This window comes from Monodelphis domestica, chromosome 8 (assembly GCF_027887165.1).
Source record: "Monodelphis domestica isolate mMonDom1 chromosome 8, mMonDom1.pri, whole genome shotgun sequence".
In the NCBI taxonomy this organism is placed as follows: domain Eukaryota; kingdom Metazoa; phylum Chordata; class Mammalia; order Didelphimorphia; family Didelphidae; genus Monodelphis; species Monodelphis domestica.
Genome location: NC_077234.1, coordinates 39,299,179 through 39,317,299, shown reverse-complemented (window position 1 = coordinate 39,317,299; position 18,121 = coordinate 39,299,179). Strand labels below are relative to the sequence as shown.

Sequence of the window (18,121 nt, the reverse complement as noted above, 5' to 3'; positions counted from 1 at the left end):
TCACACCCACATCATTAATTTTCTATTTTCAAATAAAAGTGCATGTCTCAGAGACATCTCAAATCCAACATGTCAAAAAATCCTCTTTTCTTCCCAAATCACCTTCTTGTGAACTTTCAGTCTCTGTGGATCATAGATGTTCTGGGCCTTGACTGCTCATCTTCACTCACCCCACCTAGTCAGTCTGATGCTGAATCCTGTCATTTCTGTCTATACAATATGATGGGGAGGGGGATGAGGACCAGCGTTCCTGGAGGAGTCATCTATTAAAGCATGCTTTTGCCACTTGTGAGGCTTGCTTGCTTCCGAGTCTCTGGACTTAAATGAGAAGAAAAGCTTGGTAGTTGAGTGTCATGCACTGATATGTAAGTAGGTACTCCTCTGTATGTTGGCATTCAGAATACAAGGGGACCCAAAGAATACAGTTTGATTTTTTTTTTCTCCCTCCAGAGGCAGTGACTACATAGCAGAACAACTTGCAAGTTGAGCAAGTAGCGCTCTAAGCTGCTCCTTGCCACCACGTCCTCTTTATCATTTGCTTGACCCCTTCCTCTGCTCTGTCCAAGAACTGTTTTTCATACCTCCCTCTTCTCCCTCCTCTCTACACAGTTCTCAAACCTTAGGGAATGTGAGAAGCAGCAGCTCTGGCCCAAACATTGTGAGATCATGAACCACCAGCATGATCTTAGCCATTCTCATTGAACACAGGTGAAATACTGCTGCCTACATGTCTATTTAGTAGTAGTTGGTACTACTAGTAAGCCTTGGGGAAACATAAATGAAGGGAGAACTCTTCCTTGTATATTTAGAAACTGAGCTAGACCAGATAGAAAAGAGCTCAAATGGTTAAATCCTGAAATAAGTAAGCATTCGTTATACTCTACTTTATGTGTGGTATTATTTTAAAGTGGTACATAATTAGATTAAATATTTACATGTAATTTAAAAATACTATGTCTTACATAAAATTGAAAAAACTCTGACTTCCTTTGTAAAGAGAATATCTTCTTTCTGAATTATCTATCTTGAGCTTACACTGTGTACAGATCTGGTTTAATGTACAATAAACAAGTAATAAAGGTATGTAGATTTGGAAAGCCTGAATTGCATTGGAAAAGCAAGAAAGTGATCTCAGGGCACTTTCACCTATCTAGAGGCAGGCAGAGGTGGGGCTTGTTCATCATTGTTCTCCACCTGGAGCCCCAGGACTGGCTGAGAAGCTGTCCATAAGTCTGTGTTGAGTGAGAATAAATGAAGGACTCTCCCCTGCTAGCCTGGGCTCTCTTACTCTATTTTTAGACCCAGATAATTTTATAAGTCTTAAAAGACTTCTTTTATAATTAGCACGTTGATTGTTTAGCATTTAGTTAGCACACAGAGTGGTTTTCTAGAGCTTTAAAAGTTTTTCCTTCATTCTAAAGAAGCTGCATTTCCCATTTTGTTGGAATTGGTTCTTTTTTTTTTAGTTTTTAAAACATTATTTTATTTGGTCATTTTCATACATTGTTCATTGGAAACAGATCATTTTCTTTCCTCCCCCCCCAACCCCCCGCCACCCCTTCCTTAGCCAAGGCGCGATTAGTCTGGGTATCACATGTGTCCCTGCTCAGAACCCATTTCCTTGTTGTTGGTATTTGCATTAGGGCGCTCATTTAGCGTCTCTCCTCGATCATGTCCCCTCAACCTCTGTAGTCAAGCAGTTGCTTTTCCTCGGTGTTTTTACTCCCTCAGTTTGTCCTCTGCTTGAGGATAGTTTTTTTTTTTCCTCATAGATCGCTGCAGGTTGTTCAGGGACATTGTAAAGCCATTACTGGAGAAGTCCATTACGTTCTCTTGTACCACAGTGTATCAGTCTCTGTGTACAATGTTCTCCTGGTTCTGCTCCTCTCACTCTGCATCACTTCCTGGAGGTTGTTCCAGTCTCCATGGAATTCCTCCACTTTATTGGAATTGGTTGTTCTTAACAAACTTTATTTCATAAATAGTATACAAATGAACCCTCAATAGGTCTTATGATTTATATGAACAAATGGTATAACTTTGAGCAAGCCAGTGAAGGTCCCCAAGACTGGGTTTTCTTCCTCTGTGAAACAAGAATTTGTAACAGACACTTGCCAGCTTCCTTCCAGCACTAAAATAATTCTTTGATTTGTCTCTTTTCATTGAGGCATAACAACTCTTAACAGTTCAACACCTTCCAGTATATATAAAACATGATAAATCCTTTAAGGAGAATGTAGAGTAGAATGGTGAGGATGAGCATATTTAAATGATATATTAAAATTTTTTTTTAAACCTTTACCTTCCTTTTTAGAATCAATATTGTCTATTGCAGAAGAATAGTAAGAGCTAGGAAATGGGGAGTAAGGGACTTGCCCACGGTCACACAGCTAGAAAATGTCTAAGATCAGATTTGAACCTAGGACCTCTTATCTTTGCATCTGACTGTCAATTCAGTGAACCACCTAGCTGCCCCCAAATGACATTTTAAATAGCCATCATCAAAGAAATTTAATTTCAGGGAGAAGTGCATGCTTAAAATGTTAGGAATAGAATTTCCTAGGTTTGTTCTATAATTATCGTTCACCTTGGTTATTTGTTTAAAATGTTAAAAGTTTTATTCATCTTGTCCTTTATGATGTTGACTCTTAGAAAATAAATTCTGATGATTTTCCTCTTTAGGGTTTTCTCATTCAGCATTTACCTTTGGTATAGAAAGCCATATCAGCCAGTCTAATATCAATGGTGCCCTGGTTCCACCCGCTGCTCTGATTTCTATCATCCAGAAAGGCCTGCAGTATGTAGAGGCAGAAGTCAGTATTAATGAGGTAAGGTTGCTCTCCACAGGCTCTTTGCTTTCTCGTGCCAACCCTCATGCTGACCGCCCTCTGGGGGCCTGGCAGGACTCCTGCCTTGATGCAGGGAGGTGAAGCCTGCTGCCCGGGACTTGGGCCTCCCTGAAGACGGCCCCTTGTTCTGGCCCAGCACCTTCCTGCCCTTAAGGCCCCCCTCAGTCCCCTCAGATGTCCCCCAGCACCATCGAGGCTGGTCTGCACATCGGCATTTTTCCACATGCTACTGAGTGAATGCTCCCTCCCCTGCATCTTATACCAACGCCCAGAGCCAGACTGTGCCCTCGTCTTCCCCGTCTGTCTCCCTCCTCTAGGCCCGCCACCTAGCTGCTTTTTGTCTTTGCATAAGAAGACTGAACTGACCATTCGTCTGAAGAGAAACCTTTCTGTGATCCCGAGACGGGGTCAGCAGATGGGTTAGAGAAGCCTGGCCTCGCAGGGAGAGCCAGGCCTCAGCGCTGGGCCGCCCCCGGACTTCTAAGTAGGGCCCCGAGTGCTGTTATTCAGCTTTGTTTCTCCGAATGCTTTGAGAAGAAGGCCACCGTTTTTTCTTGTGATTGTTTCCTGCCAAGAGGATTCATTCTAGTGGAGAGATTAGGGAAGGCGTGCTATAGGCTAATTAACCTTGAAAAGAGTGCGGCTTTTATAGTTATTTGTAATTTCTGTGGCTGAAACACTGTAAGAAGACAGTGGTCTGCTTTTAGAGTCCCCAGATAATCTCAGCAAACAAAACCCAGGTATCTATACGGAATCACAAAGGAAATGGATGAACTTTTTTCACTAACAGCTAGAAAAATAGCTAATATCTAGCTTGGAGCTTGATAAAATTCCATCAAGTTACCAAAATGTTGGTGTTTAGGAGTCGAGAATAAGATTCTTTTCCCAAAACTGCCAGTAGCTTAGCTTTTGTGCTCCTAAGAAAGCTTCTGAACCATTGGAAACAGTAGTTTCTTCATCTATAAAATAGGGACATTTGACTCCATCTGGCATTCTTATATTTAAATAATTACAAAGATATGAAAGAAATACATTTATGGAACCCAAGCTAAGAGCCTTCAGACAATCTGCCTCTACAATGAAAACTCTGATTCTGATGAATTGTCCCTAAAAGATTATTTTGCCCAGACTTAGCTTTTTAAAGACATTCCAGTGTATGTCTATAGCTTGTTTTTATTTTTTTAAGTGACATTTTTTAAAAGATGTCATGATCCTAGGAGATCAAGCCCTTTGAAATGCCGATATTTTATTTTACACGACACGAACATATTAAATAAAATTAGTTATAAATAAAACTTAGTTCAATGCAATGTATACTCTTTTTGGAATTGGAAGGCGGCCTTATTTGATTCCCAGACCTGCCAGTTCATGTTTGTATGTGACCTTGGACAAGTCACTTAACCCCTCTAGACCTTAATTTCATTTTTAAAATGAAAGGATTGGACCTCATGGCCTCTGAGATTTCTTCTAGTTCTAATGTATGATTTCTAAGGAAATATATCTTTTGGATATCAGTGCCTGAATCTTCTCTCTTAGAAATAGGTATGGACATCATATTTTAGCCCGTGTCAGGCTGACACTAAAAGCATTTCATTGACCATTTGGTCCGTCCGGGTTTTTATAGAATGTAAGCTTGGTGAGGGTGCAGACGGTTCCCTCTCTGTATCGCTGATGCCTAGCACAGTGCCTGGCCTGGAAGTGCTGGCTCAGGGCTTGGTGTCTTTCTCCCCACTTCCTTTTTCTTGGAACCCCAAGATCTGGGCTCACTGGAACGTGATCAGAAGCCTTGGGTACCGTAGCGGGCATTGTCCACCTGACTGGAATGGTGTTCAGATGGCAGCTTCCCCTCTTCCGTTCTCTTTATTTTTCTTTCCCTGTGACTTCTCGAACTTAGGACGGTACCTTGTTTGATGGAAGACCTATAGAATCTTTGTCACTGATCGATGCCGTGATGCCTGACGTGGTTCAGACCAGACAGCAAGCCTACAGAGATAAACTTGCCCAACAACAGGCCGCAGCAGCTGCTGCCACTGCCGCTGCCACAACCAACCAACAGGGCTCCGCGAAAAATGGAGAAAATACTGCAAATGGAGAAGAAAATGGAGCCCATAGTATAGCAAGTAAGCGCAGACACACGCACGGCCCACGGAAGGGCCCGGGGGCTTTAGAGGGACCTTCTCAGACGTCAGGGAAATTCGTATGTAGGTCAGTCAGCACAAACGGGGATAAGAAAGCCGGCGCTGCTTTCAGATGTGGACTCGGGGGGCTCTTGCCTTCTGGCAGGAAGTGCTTGTCCTTCGACTGCCTGTGTCCACTTCTAAACAGTCACATGACTGAGGGTAGTGCGTAGGGCCAGTGCCTTTGTTTTTATGACATTACTTCGCTCATTGCCTATGAAGCTATTTTCATGTCAAAGCATCAACGCTAGAGATTATTACTCTGACTTATTCAGAAAGATGGAAAATGTCTCTTTTCCTATAAAATTCCGAATTCCCTTTTTCTATTTCTAAGTTAAAAAGAAACAAAAAAACACCTTAGGAAGCTCTAAATATAACCCAGCTGCTTTTCCCAACCCACTGTAAGAATGATATATCAGCAACCCCTACTGGCAGAAACAAAGCATAGTATTGGCATGGATTCTATTGAACTCGGGAGATGTGGATTGGTTTGGTTAGCAGTCTTGGGGTGAAACATGTCTGTCCCTCTAGTAGCGCTGCCTAGCTTGTCCAACTCCAGTATTTGAAATATTAAATTTGTATAGTTCTTACTTTTAATTGTGACAAATGTTTTTTACTTTTTTTTTTGCCACTAATTGTCAGTATATCCTGAAAAGCAGATTAAAAGTAAAAGCCTTCGTTTATATTTTAGATAGGTAGACTTCTGTCTGGCCCAGCCACTATTTTTTTTAAAACCCTTTCCTTCCATCTTGGAATCAATACTGTGTATTGGCTCCAGGGCAGAAGAGTGGTTAGGGCTAGGCAATGGAGGTCAGGTGACTTGCCCAGGGTCACACAGCTGGGAAGTATCTGAGGTCACATTTGAACCTAGGACCTCCCGTCTCTAGGCCTGACTCTCAATTCACTGAGCTACCCAGCTGCCCCCTCCAACCACTATTTATTAAGTTATGCAATGTGTGAGGCATTGAGAATAGAAAGACAAAGCAAAAAAAAAAACCAAACTCATTTTGTTGTCCAACATACTTGTTTATGCTTAATGCATTCTATAAACAAAAAGGAGCCAATATCATGGAATTCCTTAACTTTTACTCATGAAAAACAACAGATGCTGGTTATATGGTATATATGATTAATTTATAGGTCAAAACACTTTTATTCGTGATTTTGCAGCTTCTAAAAAACGTATTTTTCTACCGTTGTTTCTCATGATGCAGATAACCATACGGATATGATGGAAGTGGATGGCGATGTTGAAATCCCCCCAAACAAAGCTGTGGTATTACGGGGTCATGAGTCAGAAGTATTCATCTGTGCCTGGAATCCCGTCAGTGACCTTCTGGCCTCAGGGTATGTCTCTCACCAGGGAAGCAACACTGTATTTCCCTCTTAAGGATTTGATAAACTCTGCCGTTCACCCGGAGTTTTGCTTGGAGAAATAGTTCCCCTGGAGTTTGGGCAGCTTCAAGGGGGTCGCATTTAGGGAGTGCTGAGGCCATGCTAGATTGGAACGCTTGCCATTCCCATTTCCCCATCCTGGACGCCTTTATGGGTGCCGCACTGTCACTGGATGAGGATCGTAAACGGTTTTTCCTGATCTACAGATCTGGTGACTCAACAGCGAGAATATGGAATCTGAGTGAGAACAGCACAAGCGGTTCGACCCAGTTAGTCCTCCGCCATTGCATAAGGGAAGGCGGGCAGGACGTGCCCAGCAACAAAGACGTGACGTCCCTCGACTGGAATGTAAGCACACGCACGCGGCTCCGCTCTGTCGGGCTTCTCCACCCACCTTGTCAGGCCACTCGCTTGAATCGGATAGCGAAGGGGCCCTGCGGCGGTGCCCTTACGCGCTGGCCGTGTCCCGGCAGAGTCCCCGCTCCGCTTCCTCCTTACGTGTCCCTCCCCAGCGAGGCGGGCCTCTGACTGCGGCCCTCCCGCCGTGCCTGCCTTTGTTCTGGTGTCCCAGGGGTGGAGATGAAGGCCGATTCTGCCCCCCGGGCCCTGCGCTCACTGCAAGGGGCACGCACGACACGAGAGCGGAGCAGAGCAGCCTTTCCCGCCTGGGCCTCTCAGGCCCTTCCGTGGAGGGTCTGACAGTATTTAGGGCTGCCCCAGCAGGAGGGACCATCTTCCCGGGCCAAAGTTTTGCAGGCTGGCAGGGCCGGGCGTGTTCGTGTGTGATGGAGACGAGGCCTGCCAGGAAAATAGCTATAAGAATTTAACTTAGAGGTTATGTGAAGCAGAAATGACAGGCAGGAGTGCTCCCCACTTAGCTACTGTTCTGAGCTCCCAATTTTTTCCCCTTAACCCTTACCTATCGTCTTAGAATTGGTTTCAAGGCAGAAGAACCATAAGGCCAGGCAGTGGGGAGGTAGTGACTATCCCAGGGTTACCCAGTTGGGAGTATCTGAGGTCAAATTTGAACCCAGGACCTTCTGTCTCTAGGCCACTTGGCTGCTCCTCTCTACAAATAGTCTTCTTGAGCACTTAGGATGGAAGAGCCCCCAGTCCCTGGGCCAGGCTTCGTTTTGTTGGAATTTTCACCCACAGAGCCGGATGGTCTCTTGAAGTCTCCTCTGCAGTGATGACATTCAGAGGGCTTTGAGAAGGGCCCACTGAAAGATGGCTCTCTGTTCTCCTGCCTCCGCTCTTCTTCCAGTTATGTTCCTGAGCCGAGAAGTCCTTTCACCGGCTCTTCTCCTCCTCTCCAGACTTTTAGCAGTGACCAAAGCAGCTGCCATCTTTTCCTGTTCTTTTTTTTCCCCTCCATATTTTTATTCTTTCTGGTGATGGCTTTGTTAAGTAGCAGTGGAACAGGGCTGATAAAGGAAAGACGAGTTGGTGGTTCCTCTTCATCTTGAGGTGTTTTTATCTAATTTTTTTTCCTTTCAACAGTAATGGAGTTAGAAATTTAATTTTCTTCCTCTATGTCCAAAATTGTTTGCTCCAGAAGTTTTATCTTTTTGTATCATATAGTTATGATTTTTTAAAAAGTTTCTTTTCCTTGTATATGTGGTGGGTGTGAGGGTCCCATTTCCCATCTCTGAAGGGGAAAAAAAAAGAAAAGAAGGGTATTTTCTAAAATACTCATTTGAATATCTTGGCAGGTAAGCATAGACTCTTTACAAATGTGGATACCAATTTGAGATTCTATCAATGAAAAAAATCCTATTTTTCTGACAGAGTGAAGGCACACTTCTCGCCACTGGGTCATATGATGGATTTGCCAGAATATGGACTAAAGATGGTAAAAAATAAAAATAAGAAATAAACAAGTTATATTTTCTCTTCATTTTTCCTGTTGTGTATTACACGCTTCCAAATAGTTAAAATGTTTTTGTCTGCTTAAACATCAGGTAATCTTGCTAGCACCTTGGGACAACATAAAGGTCCTATTTTTGCATTAAAATGGAACAAGAAAGGAAATTTCATACTGAGTGCAGGAGTAGACAAGGTAAGAGGACATTAAATTAACTTCTGTAAAGGTTAATATCTACAAAGTATTAGTGAAAGTTTATTTTTTTTTCTATTCTGCTAAAGACTTTGCAAATAATAAATGGTTTAGGACACAAAGCAGTTTATATTTGTGAAGAAAAAGGTTTTTATTCAACTTTTATAGTATAGATGGAAATGTTTTTAATTATCCATTGAACCATCCCCAGAGAGACTTCTTCCTCAGTTCCCCTCCTAGACCGCCCTTCAGCTTTCATCTTTCTGGCATTGTTCTGGTCGCAGTGTGAGCAGGAGTGGTTGGGCCACACTAGTTGTGGGATGACCCCGCAGACAAAGTCTAGAGGTGCCCTGGGTGCTTGCAGTGAAGACCCTAGGGGAGAGGATTGTGCTCTCAGTGTCTGCCAGGGCTCTGCCTAAGAATGCAGTACTAGAACCCTTGGATTCTAGCTTCACCATGGCCAATTAATCTGCAGTGGTCTCGGCCTATCATTAACTTTCTCTTTCTCCCCCAAATTTTCTCTCATAACTCCCCAAATGTAGAGGAACCAGTGACTGAAACACGGTAGAATTTCTCTGAGAAAGGAGGAGGTGAGATCACTCCGATCTGAAGTTAGCAGGAAAGAGGCTTCTTGGGTTACATAGGCAGTTATGACCCCAGCCCTGCTCAGCAGCCTCCTTTCTGGGCACAAGATCCCCTAAGCCTCTCCTGGGGGAGGAGGTCACCTTGCTGTGATCTTCTCTGCATGGGAAATGAAGAAGTGGAGGAAGACGGTCTGGCCAAGAGGCTTCTTCTCCACTCAGGACTCTGAGACCACTCAGGGTTTCCAGAAGTGCAGCCTTGGCAGCTTCTTACTCTGCACAGGCCTTTGTAGAAACTGATCATTTATTTCTAAGTTTTGCTTTTTTTCTGAAGTAATGAAATGACCACACGAGTTTGTAGGCCACCATCACTGACCATGTGACCCCAGGCTCAGGCTGTGTCACTGGTCAGTTACCTCCAAGGGGCATTGGGAGAAGGACCCCTTGAGGTCAACATGTGAAGGAAAGAAAGGCCAGACACAAGCTTCCAGAGAAACATTTGTCTTGTGTTATTTATACATATTTTAACCTAGAATTAAAGGATGTTTTCATCAGGGTCTCAGCATTTGTACATACAGATGCCTTCCATATCACAATATCCCCGTCACGGTTTCGCTTTGTTGTGGGTTGGCAAAAGAAATCAAATGGGAATTTTGGGGGAGTTTTGTGGAAGATACAGATGACACACAGAGACCAGCAGAAGTTACAGAAGAGTTTACAAACTCAGAAATTTATAAAACATGTATAGTATTACATATTTTATCTTTTAATACAAAAATACAAAATTACTTTTTAAAGCTAAAATAAGTAAAAAGTTAGTTTGCAGAAAGACCACAAAACCCAGCAGATGATCCAAAGGCTAGAAATGTAGACACATTTTAACATTGACATACATATAGCCTGTGACCAAATAGGGAACCCAAATTTTACAATAAGTGCTCTAAACACCCCATAAAAAAAGGAAAAAACTAAGATTTCTTCTCTGGTATGAAGGAAGGGCCAAAAAAAGTTAAGGGGAATTTTGTGGAATGCTGTACCCCTGGCCCTTGTAATGTGGAAGGGATCTTGTATTTTAAAATAGTGATTTCTCAAATCTTTCATTTAACTGCAATAGAAAATAGGTTGAGGTTTAAGTTGTTAAGTCTGATCCAATTTCAGATTCGACTGCTGCCATTTAATAGTTGTGAGACCTTGGACAAGTCACTTATACTCCCTCTTCTATTTAATTTACAAATAGGGATAATAAGAACTTGTTTGCTTGTTGATTGAATCATGAAAAATCATTTGTGTCTACAAAGTACTTGGTCACTCTAAAGCATAGCAACTGCACATCCTTCCAGCTCTTATTTGGCTTTTCTGTCCACCCAGCCTTCTGTGGGCCACATTTCTTGGCAGTGTGCCTCATTTCCCCAACCAAATTTTGCAATTTTCTTGGGGGAAAAGGCTGCTTCCTCTTTGCCTCTCCCTCAGCACCTGGGACAACACCTGTGAAAGGCCTTCCTGTGTGCCTGCTGCTGGATGGCTTTTTGGCCTGTGCCCTTACTGACTCAGGAGCTTGTGCTAGCCCCCTTACAGCGGTGTGCGGCCTGACTCGTCAGAAATGGGTTCTCCAGTTGAAGCAGCATTTGGGGGCACTTCTGAGGCCTTTGCAGGGTGCCGGGTTGACACTTCAAGCTACCGATTGTATAGCATCGGAGTGTGTGTGTGTGTGTGTGTGAGAGAGAGAGAGAGCGAGCGTGTGTGTGTGTGTGCGCGTGCGTGCGTGTTTAATGCTACTGTGTGAATGCATTCAAATCTTTATTAAAAAAGTGGATTTTGTGAGATTAGCCAGGTCAGCCCTTTGTAATGCTCATTCAACAAATGTTTATTAAAGTACAAGCTGTGTAGAAAACCTTCTGCCCAGCACTAGAAGTGACAAGCATTAAAGTTAACAGAGCCTACTCACGGGAGATTTATCATCTAGAAAGGGACTGATTGAGAATAATCCTAAAGTTCCGAAGAGAGATACAGGCATAGCACAATGGGAGGTGCCAACAGGATGGAGACCAGAAAGGGCCAGGCTGGCTTGAGTGTGGAAGATGTCCTAGAGAAGACGTGACTTCTCACCGGTTCTAGTTTTTAAAAGCAGATAGACACTTCAGAGATGGTTAGGGGCCTGCTACTGGAGGCACACAATTCAGAAGAGGGATATTGCAGCCAAGCATCTCACTGTGGGTAGCATGACAATTACTGCAGAGAACCTGACTCTTAAGAATTACATAGGAAAGACAGTGTCCAAGTAGTTGACTTTTTCCCAAAAGTGTTTAGAATGATAGCATTCTTTACCATAAGGTAAACACTTACAGAATTTGTAGTTATTTTAAATATCACTTGAATAAAGTTTGGTGTATATTGTGGAGAGCATAAAAATGAGGTTTTTCACTTTTCAGTTTTGTAATTCCATTTATTATTTTTTTTCTTTTGAAAATAAACAAAAAATGTAGACCACGATTATCTGGGATGCACATACTGGTGAAGCCAAACAGCAGTTCCCTTTTCATTCAGGTAAAATTTCCTTTACAATTCTCTTGGACCTTTTAAATCTCTATTTTTTAAATTTGCTGTGAACAAGTTTGGCATTTTAGAATCCAGTACTTGGAATTTCAAAGGGTTATTATTTCTTCCTCACTACATGAAGTTCTTACAGAAAATAAGCTGAAAAATTTTATACTGTAAATAATTTTATAACAATATAAGTAATAATATAGATAATAATAAAGAGATGGCAATGACCATATTGCTCCTGAATTGAAAGGAAAAATATCATATTGAGAACAGAGACTTTGCCCAGGAAAAACAGCCTTCACTTCCCCCCATTTTCATTCAGGTAAAATTTCCTTTGTAATTCCCATGGACTTTTTAACCTCTGTGTTTTTAATTCACTTTGAACAGTTTGGCCTTTTAGATTCCAATACTTAGGTATGTTTTTGTTTTTTTAACTTAGATATGTTCCTGAATTGTATTGTGTATAGTTCAAAAAAGTATCAGAATATATCTATATATGCACATTATAAAAATATTTGGTACTCAACATGTAACAGCCATACACTCAGAAGTTGCACTGCTGTGCCTTTCTCAGTGTGAATCTCCTTGCCCATGGCCTAAGACCTAAATTGGCCTAAATTATCCAGTGGACAGGCTGGCCATATGACCTTGCTTGGACTTAACTTTTGTTGGGAACTCTCAGCAGTTCTAGGGTTCTTGAGTGGTCATACTATGCACTGCATTGCTCTGAACCTAAAGTGGTGGGAAAGGCAGACAGTGTGGTTGGTTTGTGCGCTTTTCTCCCAAAGAACTCAGGTTATACAAATGTCCACTCCTGGTGAAGGTGTGCTGTGGGCCCTTCGCCCTGCAGACATTAGAAATGCTTTTTGATCCTAATGACAAATGACAGGAAATCTTGCTCGATGCCTCAGGAGGAGGACGTGCATCTTTGAAGATTTTCTTACGTGCCTGTGACAGTTCTGTAGGTGGAACAATTGACAGCCTGGTCTCAGGGCTCTGCCTTTTTTAACGTTCCATTGAGGGAAGCTTTCTGTCTCCAGGCTTAAGGCCTCACAGCTTCCTTTTCAAAGCTTGCCTATTGGGGTACCCACTGTGGACCGATAAGTGGAGCACAAGGAAGGTGCTCCGTCCAGTTTGGCCCAGTTGTGGCCTCAGTAGGATGTGTTGGGCCAGGATGGGAAAGAGGAACTAACAGGGTCAAACCTGATGTTTTGGAAGTTCAAGTTTCAATCCTGTGGCAGGTGTTGACTAGGTCTGAACCTGAAACAGGTCCCTCCATGTCTCTGCATCTCCCAGCCCCATCCCCCCTGTGAAATGAAGCTCGTATATTTACTTTGCCAGCCTTTGAGTTATAGAACGTGAGTTGTTGTTAGTACTGTTGTTCTTACTACCACTGCCAGCAGCACTCCCGGTGTCCCCTTCACTCCGGGCTTCCTGCAGCCCTTCCCACTGGACACAGAATAGAACAGCCTCTTTCTGTCCTCCTCCATCCTGCCCTGAGCGTCCCTGAGCCACAGGCTAGAAAGGTGGGCTGTCACCAGATGGGGAGCACTGGTCCTCTGTGAGCCAGGTCCAGGCACTGTCAGTGAATGCCCAGCAGAATCCAACTCTGCGGTTGTCTTCTTCAAACCCTTTTCTTGTATACTGGCATAGAGAAAGCTCCCTTTATTTAGACTAAGAAGCTCCTGACTCTGCGACAGCCGAGGCTGAATGGAGCCGATTGTCCATTGCGGCCGTTGAATGCCTTGACCTATCTCCTGTTTGAGGGCCTTAGAAGGCCTGGATTAGTGAGGAGGAGTTTGCCTTTCTGACCTACCTTTGGTCTCTTCTCTTGTTTCTAAGAACTACCCCAGCCAGTAATGCTCTCCCCTCTGCTTTCCAGCACCGGCACTGGACGTGGATTGGCAGAGCAACAATACCTTTGCCTCTTGCAGCACCGATATGTGCATTCATGTCTGTAAATTGGGACAAGATAGACCTATCAAGACATTCCAGGGACACACAGTAAGACATCCTTTGGCTTTCTTCGTGTGATTTGCAACTAGTTTGAAAATGAGTGTTTCTAAGTTGAATATTTTTAGATGGATGGTTGTCACTGTTTGGGGAAGTTAAGGAAATTATACTGAACTTTGTTTTCATGTATATGATGAAAAATTAAGTATGAATGATTATTTTTAGAACGAAGTAAATGCTATCAAATGGGACCCAACTGGTAACCTTCTGGCCTCCTGTTCTGATGACATGACTTTAAAGGTAATCTCAACTTTTATTTTTGTTTGTTTCTTTGGGAGAGGGTGGGATGGGAGGATGTGCTTGGGAGGAGGTTTCAGACTTGAACATTTCTGATGTGGTATTTTCAAGCTCAGCCATTTAGTCTGCTCCCTTGGACAGTTCAGTCTCTGGTGTTTTACCTTTTTTAGCATTTCTCTTTCTAAAGAGCATTGTGTATAAAGGTTATTGATTGTAGTCACCCTTCCAATTGAAAGGACTCATGTACTTTGGGAATTAGGCCTTTCAAGGACATGATGATGCACAAAATGATGACTTCATTATAGGACAATTTTAGGTGTTCATTACACTGATACAGAAGTTGATCTGCACATTTAATATTTTTGACTTCTGAATTCATTATACTCAGATTTTTGTCAGAATATTTTTGAGAATGTTTTACTATATAGGCTAAGATAAAAACTGCTGATGGTAAAGTTTTACCAGTATTTAACCATCTTTGTTTTCCCCTGCCAAAACGTTAAAGTCATTATTAGCTATGTAGAAAGTTGCCTTTAAAGAAATGCATTTTAAATCCCTGCTTTGTCAAGTAATAAATTTGCTGAGTTGTGGATCACACCGATATTCTTAATGTTGGACTGCTGGACAGGCTGGTTAAGTCATCGGACTGAAATCTCTTCTGAGCTTCTTCAGTTTGACTGCAGACTCATCTGTGATCCCTCTAAATTCTGAGTTCTTTGCCCCACCTTCTCTGCTGTGAGCTGAGAAGTCCCTGGAAAGACCAGAAAGGAACAGTGGCCTCTTTGGGTGCCCGCCCGTGATTGTTGCCCTGTGCTTGCAGTGCAGAAATGGATTCTCTCAAGCTGTCCTGAGGCACCTTCCCTGACGAGGGTGCTGGGCCGTTTGTGCAAGGAGACTCTAAATGTGTGTCATCTGACAAACAGGTGTAAACCTCAAATTTCCTTAGACTTATAAATGTTGGAAATTTCACCATTGGGATATTTCATACTTGGAAAATTTCTTACTGATAGTCTATTGGAATGGGAACCCCATTGGCATGGGAGGTTCCTTCTCTTCCCTTCTTAAGATTACTTTAGGACAGAAACCCTTTGCTGAACAATGGAAAGGACTTTGACCTATGCTTAAGCATAGAACAGGAATTTCTTTGAGTCATGATTGATTTTAGAATTGATACAATGGAGATACTTGGAATCAATCTCCACCCTATTCAGTCCTAACAGGATTGAGTAAGGGCTGCAGCCTAGATCAAAATTTAATTATTCCAATCTCTACCCTACTCAGGTTAACAGGATTTAGAAAGGGCTGTAGCAAAGGAGCAAAGATTTAATCATTTGAAAATATGACCTTCAACAGACATGTGCAAAAGCCAGAAACCTCTGGGCGGTCCTGGGTTAAGCTAGAGCCTCCATTGGCACAGGGAAATTGATGAACAGTGATTGGTAGATGGGAGAACTGAGAGGAGGAACTTGGATGGTTTCCTTAAAGATAGGAGGGTCTGGAGACTTGAGGGTGGTTGAGGAGTTTGGTCGGGGTGATTGCGGTGGACTCGGAGAAGCTTGCTCTGAAGGAAGCTGAAGGTGGGGGCCTCTGAGACTGTTTCTCCATTTTGGTCACGTGAGTGATAGGGACTGATCTCTTTTCTTTGCCCCAGCTATCTAAGGGCTTGGGCCTTTTGGCCCAGCCTAAACAGAAGGGGTATTTAAGCCCTATTCCTTTCTCTCCCTTTTTCTCTCTCTCTATCTCTAATTCCTTTCTTCCTCCTATTGTAATTAAACTCCATAAAAGATTGACTGCAAACTTGAGTTTTCATTTAGGAATTACATAGCTGAATTCCTTGGCGACCTTAAATTAATATATATCAGTCTTTTAAAGTGATTCCCTTGTAACACAGGTGAAAAGGGCCTGAGGCGACTGTGGGCCAGGAGGGCTGAGCTGCCTTTCATTTGCCCAGTCCAGCTTCTGGTGGGCCCTTTTTGTCTCACCTCCCCCCTCCATCCCAGCAGCTGGAAGGAGCCTGTCTCCCCCCACCCAGGCACCAGCCCGCTGGAAAGCTGAGAAGACTTCAGCCAACTTTGCTCACTCACGACTTGGAACTAACCTAGCGAGTATTGAAATGTGGCCTTTCTATCCCCTATTTGGCTACTCGTTGAACCTGCGTTTATCATCTGGGACTCAGTTGTCTAGTTTGTAAAATGAGGGAGAGTGTTAACACCGGGTGACTTTTGGCTCCACCTCTTCTCTAATAGTCTGGTACTAGAAGAGGATTCACACGTATGTTTTATCTTTTGCTCTTTTAGATATGGAGTATGAAGCAAGAGAGTTGTGTCCATGATTTGCAAGCACATAATAAAGAAATTTATACTATCAAATGGAGTCCAACAGGACCAGGAACAAACAATCCAAACGCCAACCTCATGCTAGCCAGGTAATATGCCAGTGCTTTTTGGGGTGGCTGCTGTGATTGCTATTACTGATGCTGATTTTTCCAAATGTAGTTATTTTATATTAACTTTCTGAATTTAGCATTGTCTGCAGAACGGCATGCCAGCGAAGAGCTGGCTACCACAGCTCATCTTCCTTTCTCGGTTTCTTTGTCTGCAAAAGAAGGGCTATTGAAGTTCTAAATTCCATAGTATGGAAATGGAAAATTAGAGAGAGACCTCAGTACATCCTTACTGTGCAGGAAAGCTTTGAGAAGAGTAAAATTTTCAAAATTTATTTGATCAAAGTATATTTATTAAATGGAGGGTCATTGTTTTATTTCTATAACTGCATAGAATAATTACTAAGATGCAGACATAATTGTCCTGCTTGAATGCACTTTTTTCTCAACCGTCTCAGCATTTGCTGAGTTGAGTGCTTTGATGGGTCTCCTTGGGCCCGAGGGAGTTCACTTGGTACAGCAGGGGGGGCAGAGCTGCCAGCAGAAGGCTGGTTCCGGCCTTGGGCGTGCTTCCTCCATCGTGAAGCCTTCTCTCTTCTCTTGTTCCCTTGCCAGCGCATCCTTTGACTCCACCGTTCGGTTATGGGATGTGGACCGGGGCATCTGCATCCACACTTTGACGAAGCACCAAGAGCCTGTGTACAGTGTGGCATTCAGTCCTGACGGCAGGTACCTGGCCAGCGGCTCCTTTGACAAGTGTGTGCATATCTGGAACACGCAGGTACGCGGCTCGGGGCCGGAATGCCCAGCAAAGCCAACTCTTTAGGAAAGCGCCCATCTTGGATGCTAGCCCGTAGAAAGTGTTCAGACTAAAATTCTGTTTTCAGGTTAGTCATAAAGGCATCGTGCTGCCAGACCTGGTGGGGGGAATCACAGCGGTGTCCGTCCTGGGTGGCCTGGCTCCTAGCACTTGGGCCCTTTTTCTGGGAGAAGCACTCCAGGGCGTGTCACGTGACTGTGGACCTCAGCGGGTGGGGCACACTCCTCCTCTGGCCCTCCTATGCTCCTGAAGTGCCTTCTCCATCCTTTCCCTGCCTCAGGCTTGCGGGGCTTCCTCCCAGCCAGCCTGGGCCCAGTTATTCCTCCTTTTAGGTTTTTTAACTGCACCGCACACCGATTAGAGGTGGGCTCCTCTTGCCAAGGCTGACATCCCCAGCCTGCTCAGCATTGTTTTGAGGGGGAACGTGGTTAAGGGGAGATGGCGTACCCCTGCTTCTAAGAAGTTTACATTTGGAGAAGAAAATGGGTCCTTGCTCCCATTTGCATTTGACCCAGGGCTCGTTTTTTTCCCCTGGCCTTGTACATTTAATGTCATTCCCTGAAATGGGATGAGTCAATGATGAATGCAAAGTGGTTCCTCGCCCCCGGGTTTGAGGGTTAGGCTGTCGCCCCTGGGGACCCTTTGGACATGATGTCTATATGCAGGACAGTGTTTACATTATTCTCTAATAGAGCCTGGGAAATAGATTTTTCAAGAAATGATTTCCTGCCATCTTTTTAGCTGCTTATAGTGTTGACTTTTTTTGCTTGTACTGAGGTCAGAACGTGGCTACTGTTCTTTCCTTTTACCAGTAGCTGTCCAAAGACATATACAGTCAGAAATGGGCAAAATTCATTAAGGATCTCCTTAATCTATGAAGCACTCCATATAGGAATGAAAAAACGAAATAGTACCTGCCCTCAAGGAACCCTGTCTAGGAGAGATCTTTGTTTGTTTGTTTTTAAATTTAATTTTTTCAGTTGCACGATCTTTTCTTCTCTAGAGCCCTTCTACTACCCATAAACAAAAATCTTTTTCCTTCCAGTATGACTAACGTGAGATTATT

At 43.4% G+C, this 18,121-nt stretch overlaps 1 protein-coding gene across 3 annotated transcripts in view; it reads left to right on the top strand.

Annotated features, from left to right (window-relative positions):
- TBL1XR1 (TBL1X/Y related 1) overlaps nt 1–18,121 on the top strand; it is a 135,013-nt gene that overhangs the window by 106,329 nt on the left and 10,563 nt on the right. For all 3 annotated transcript variants that reach the window (XM_056806799.1, XM_056806800.1, NM_001252610.1), the window contains 11 exon segments: nt 2,683–2,828; nt 4,744–4,969; nt 6,241–6,373; nt 6,628–6,769; nt 8,210–8,273; nt 8,383–8,480; nt 11,542–11,602; nt 13,485–13,606; nt 13,781–13,855; nt 16,150–16,277; nt 16,851–17,016. In XM_056806799.1, the coding sequence (XP_056662777.1) occupies nt 2,683–2,828; nt 4,744–4,969; nt 6,241–6,373; nt 6,628–6,769; nt 8,210–8,273; nt 8,383–8,480; nt 11,542–11,602; nt 13,485–13,606; nt 13,781–13,855; nt 16,150–16,277; nt 16,851–17,016 (1,361 nt within the window).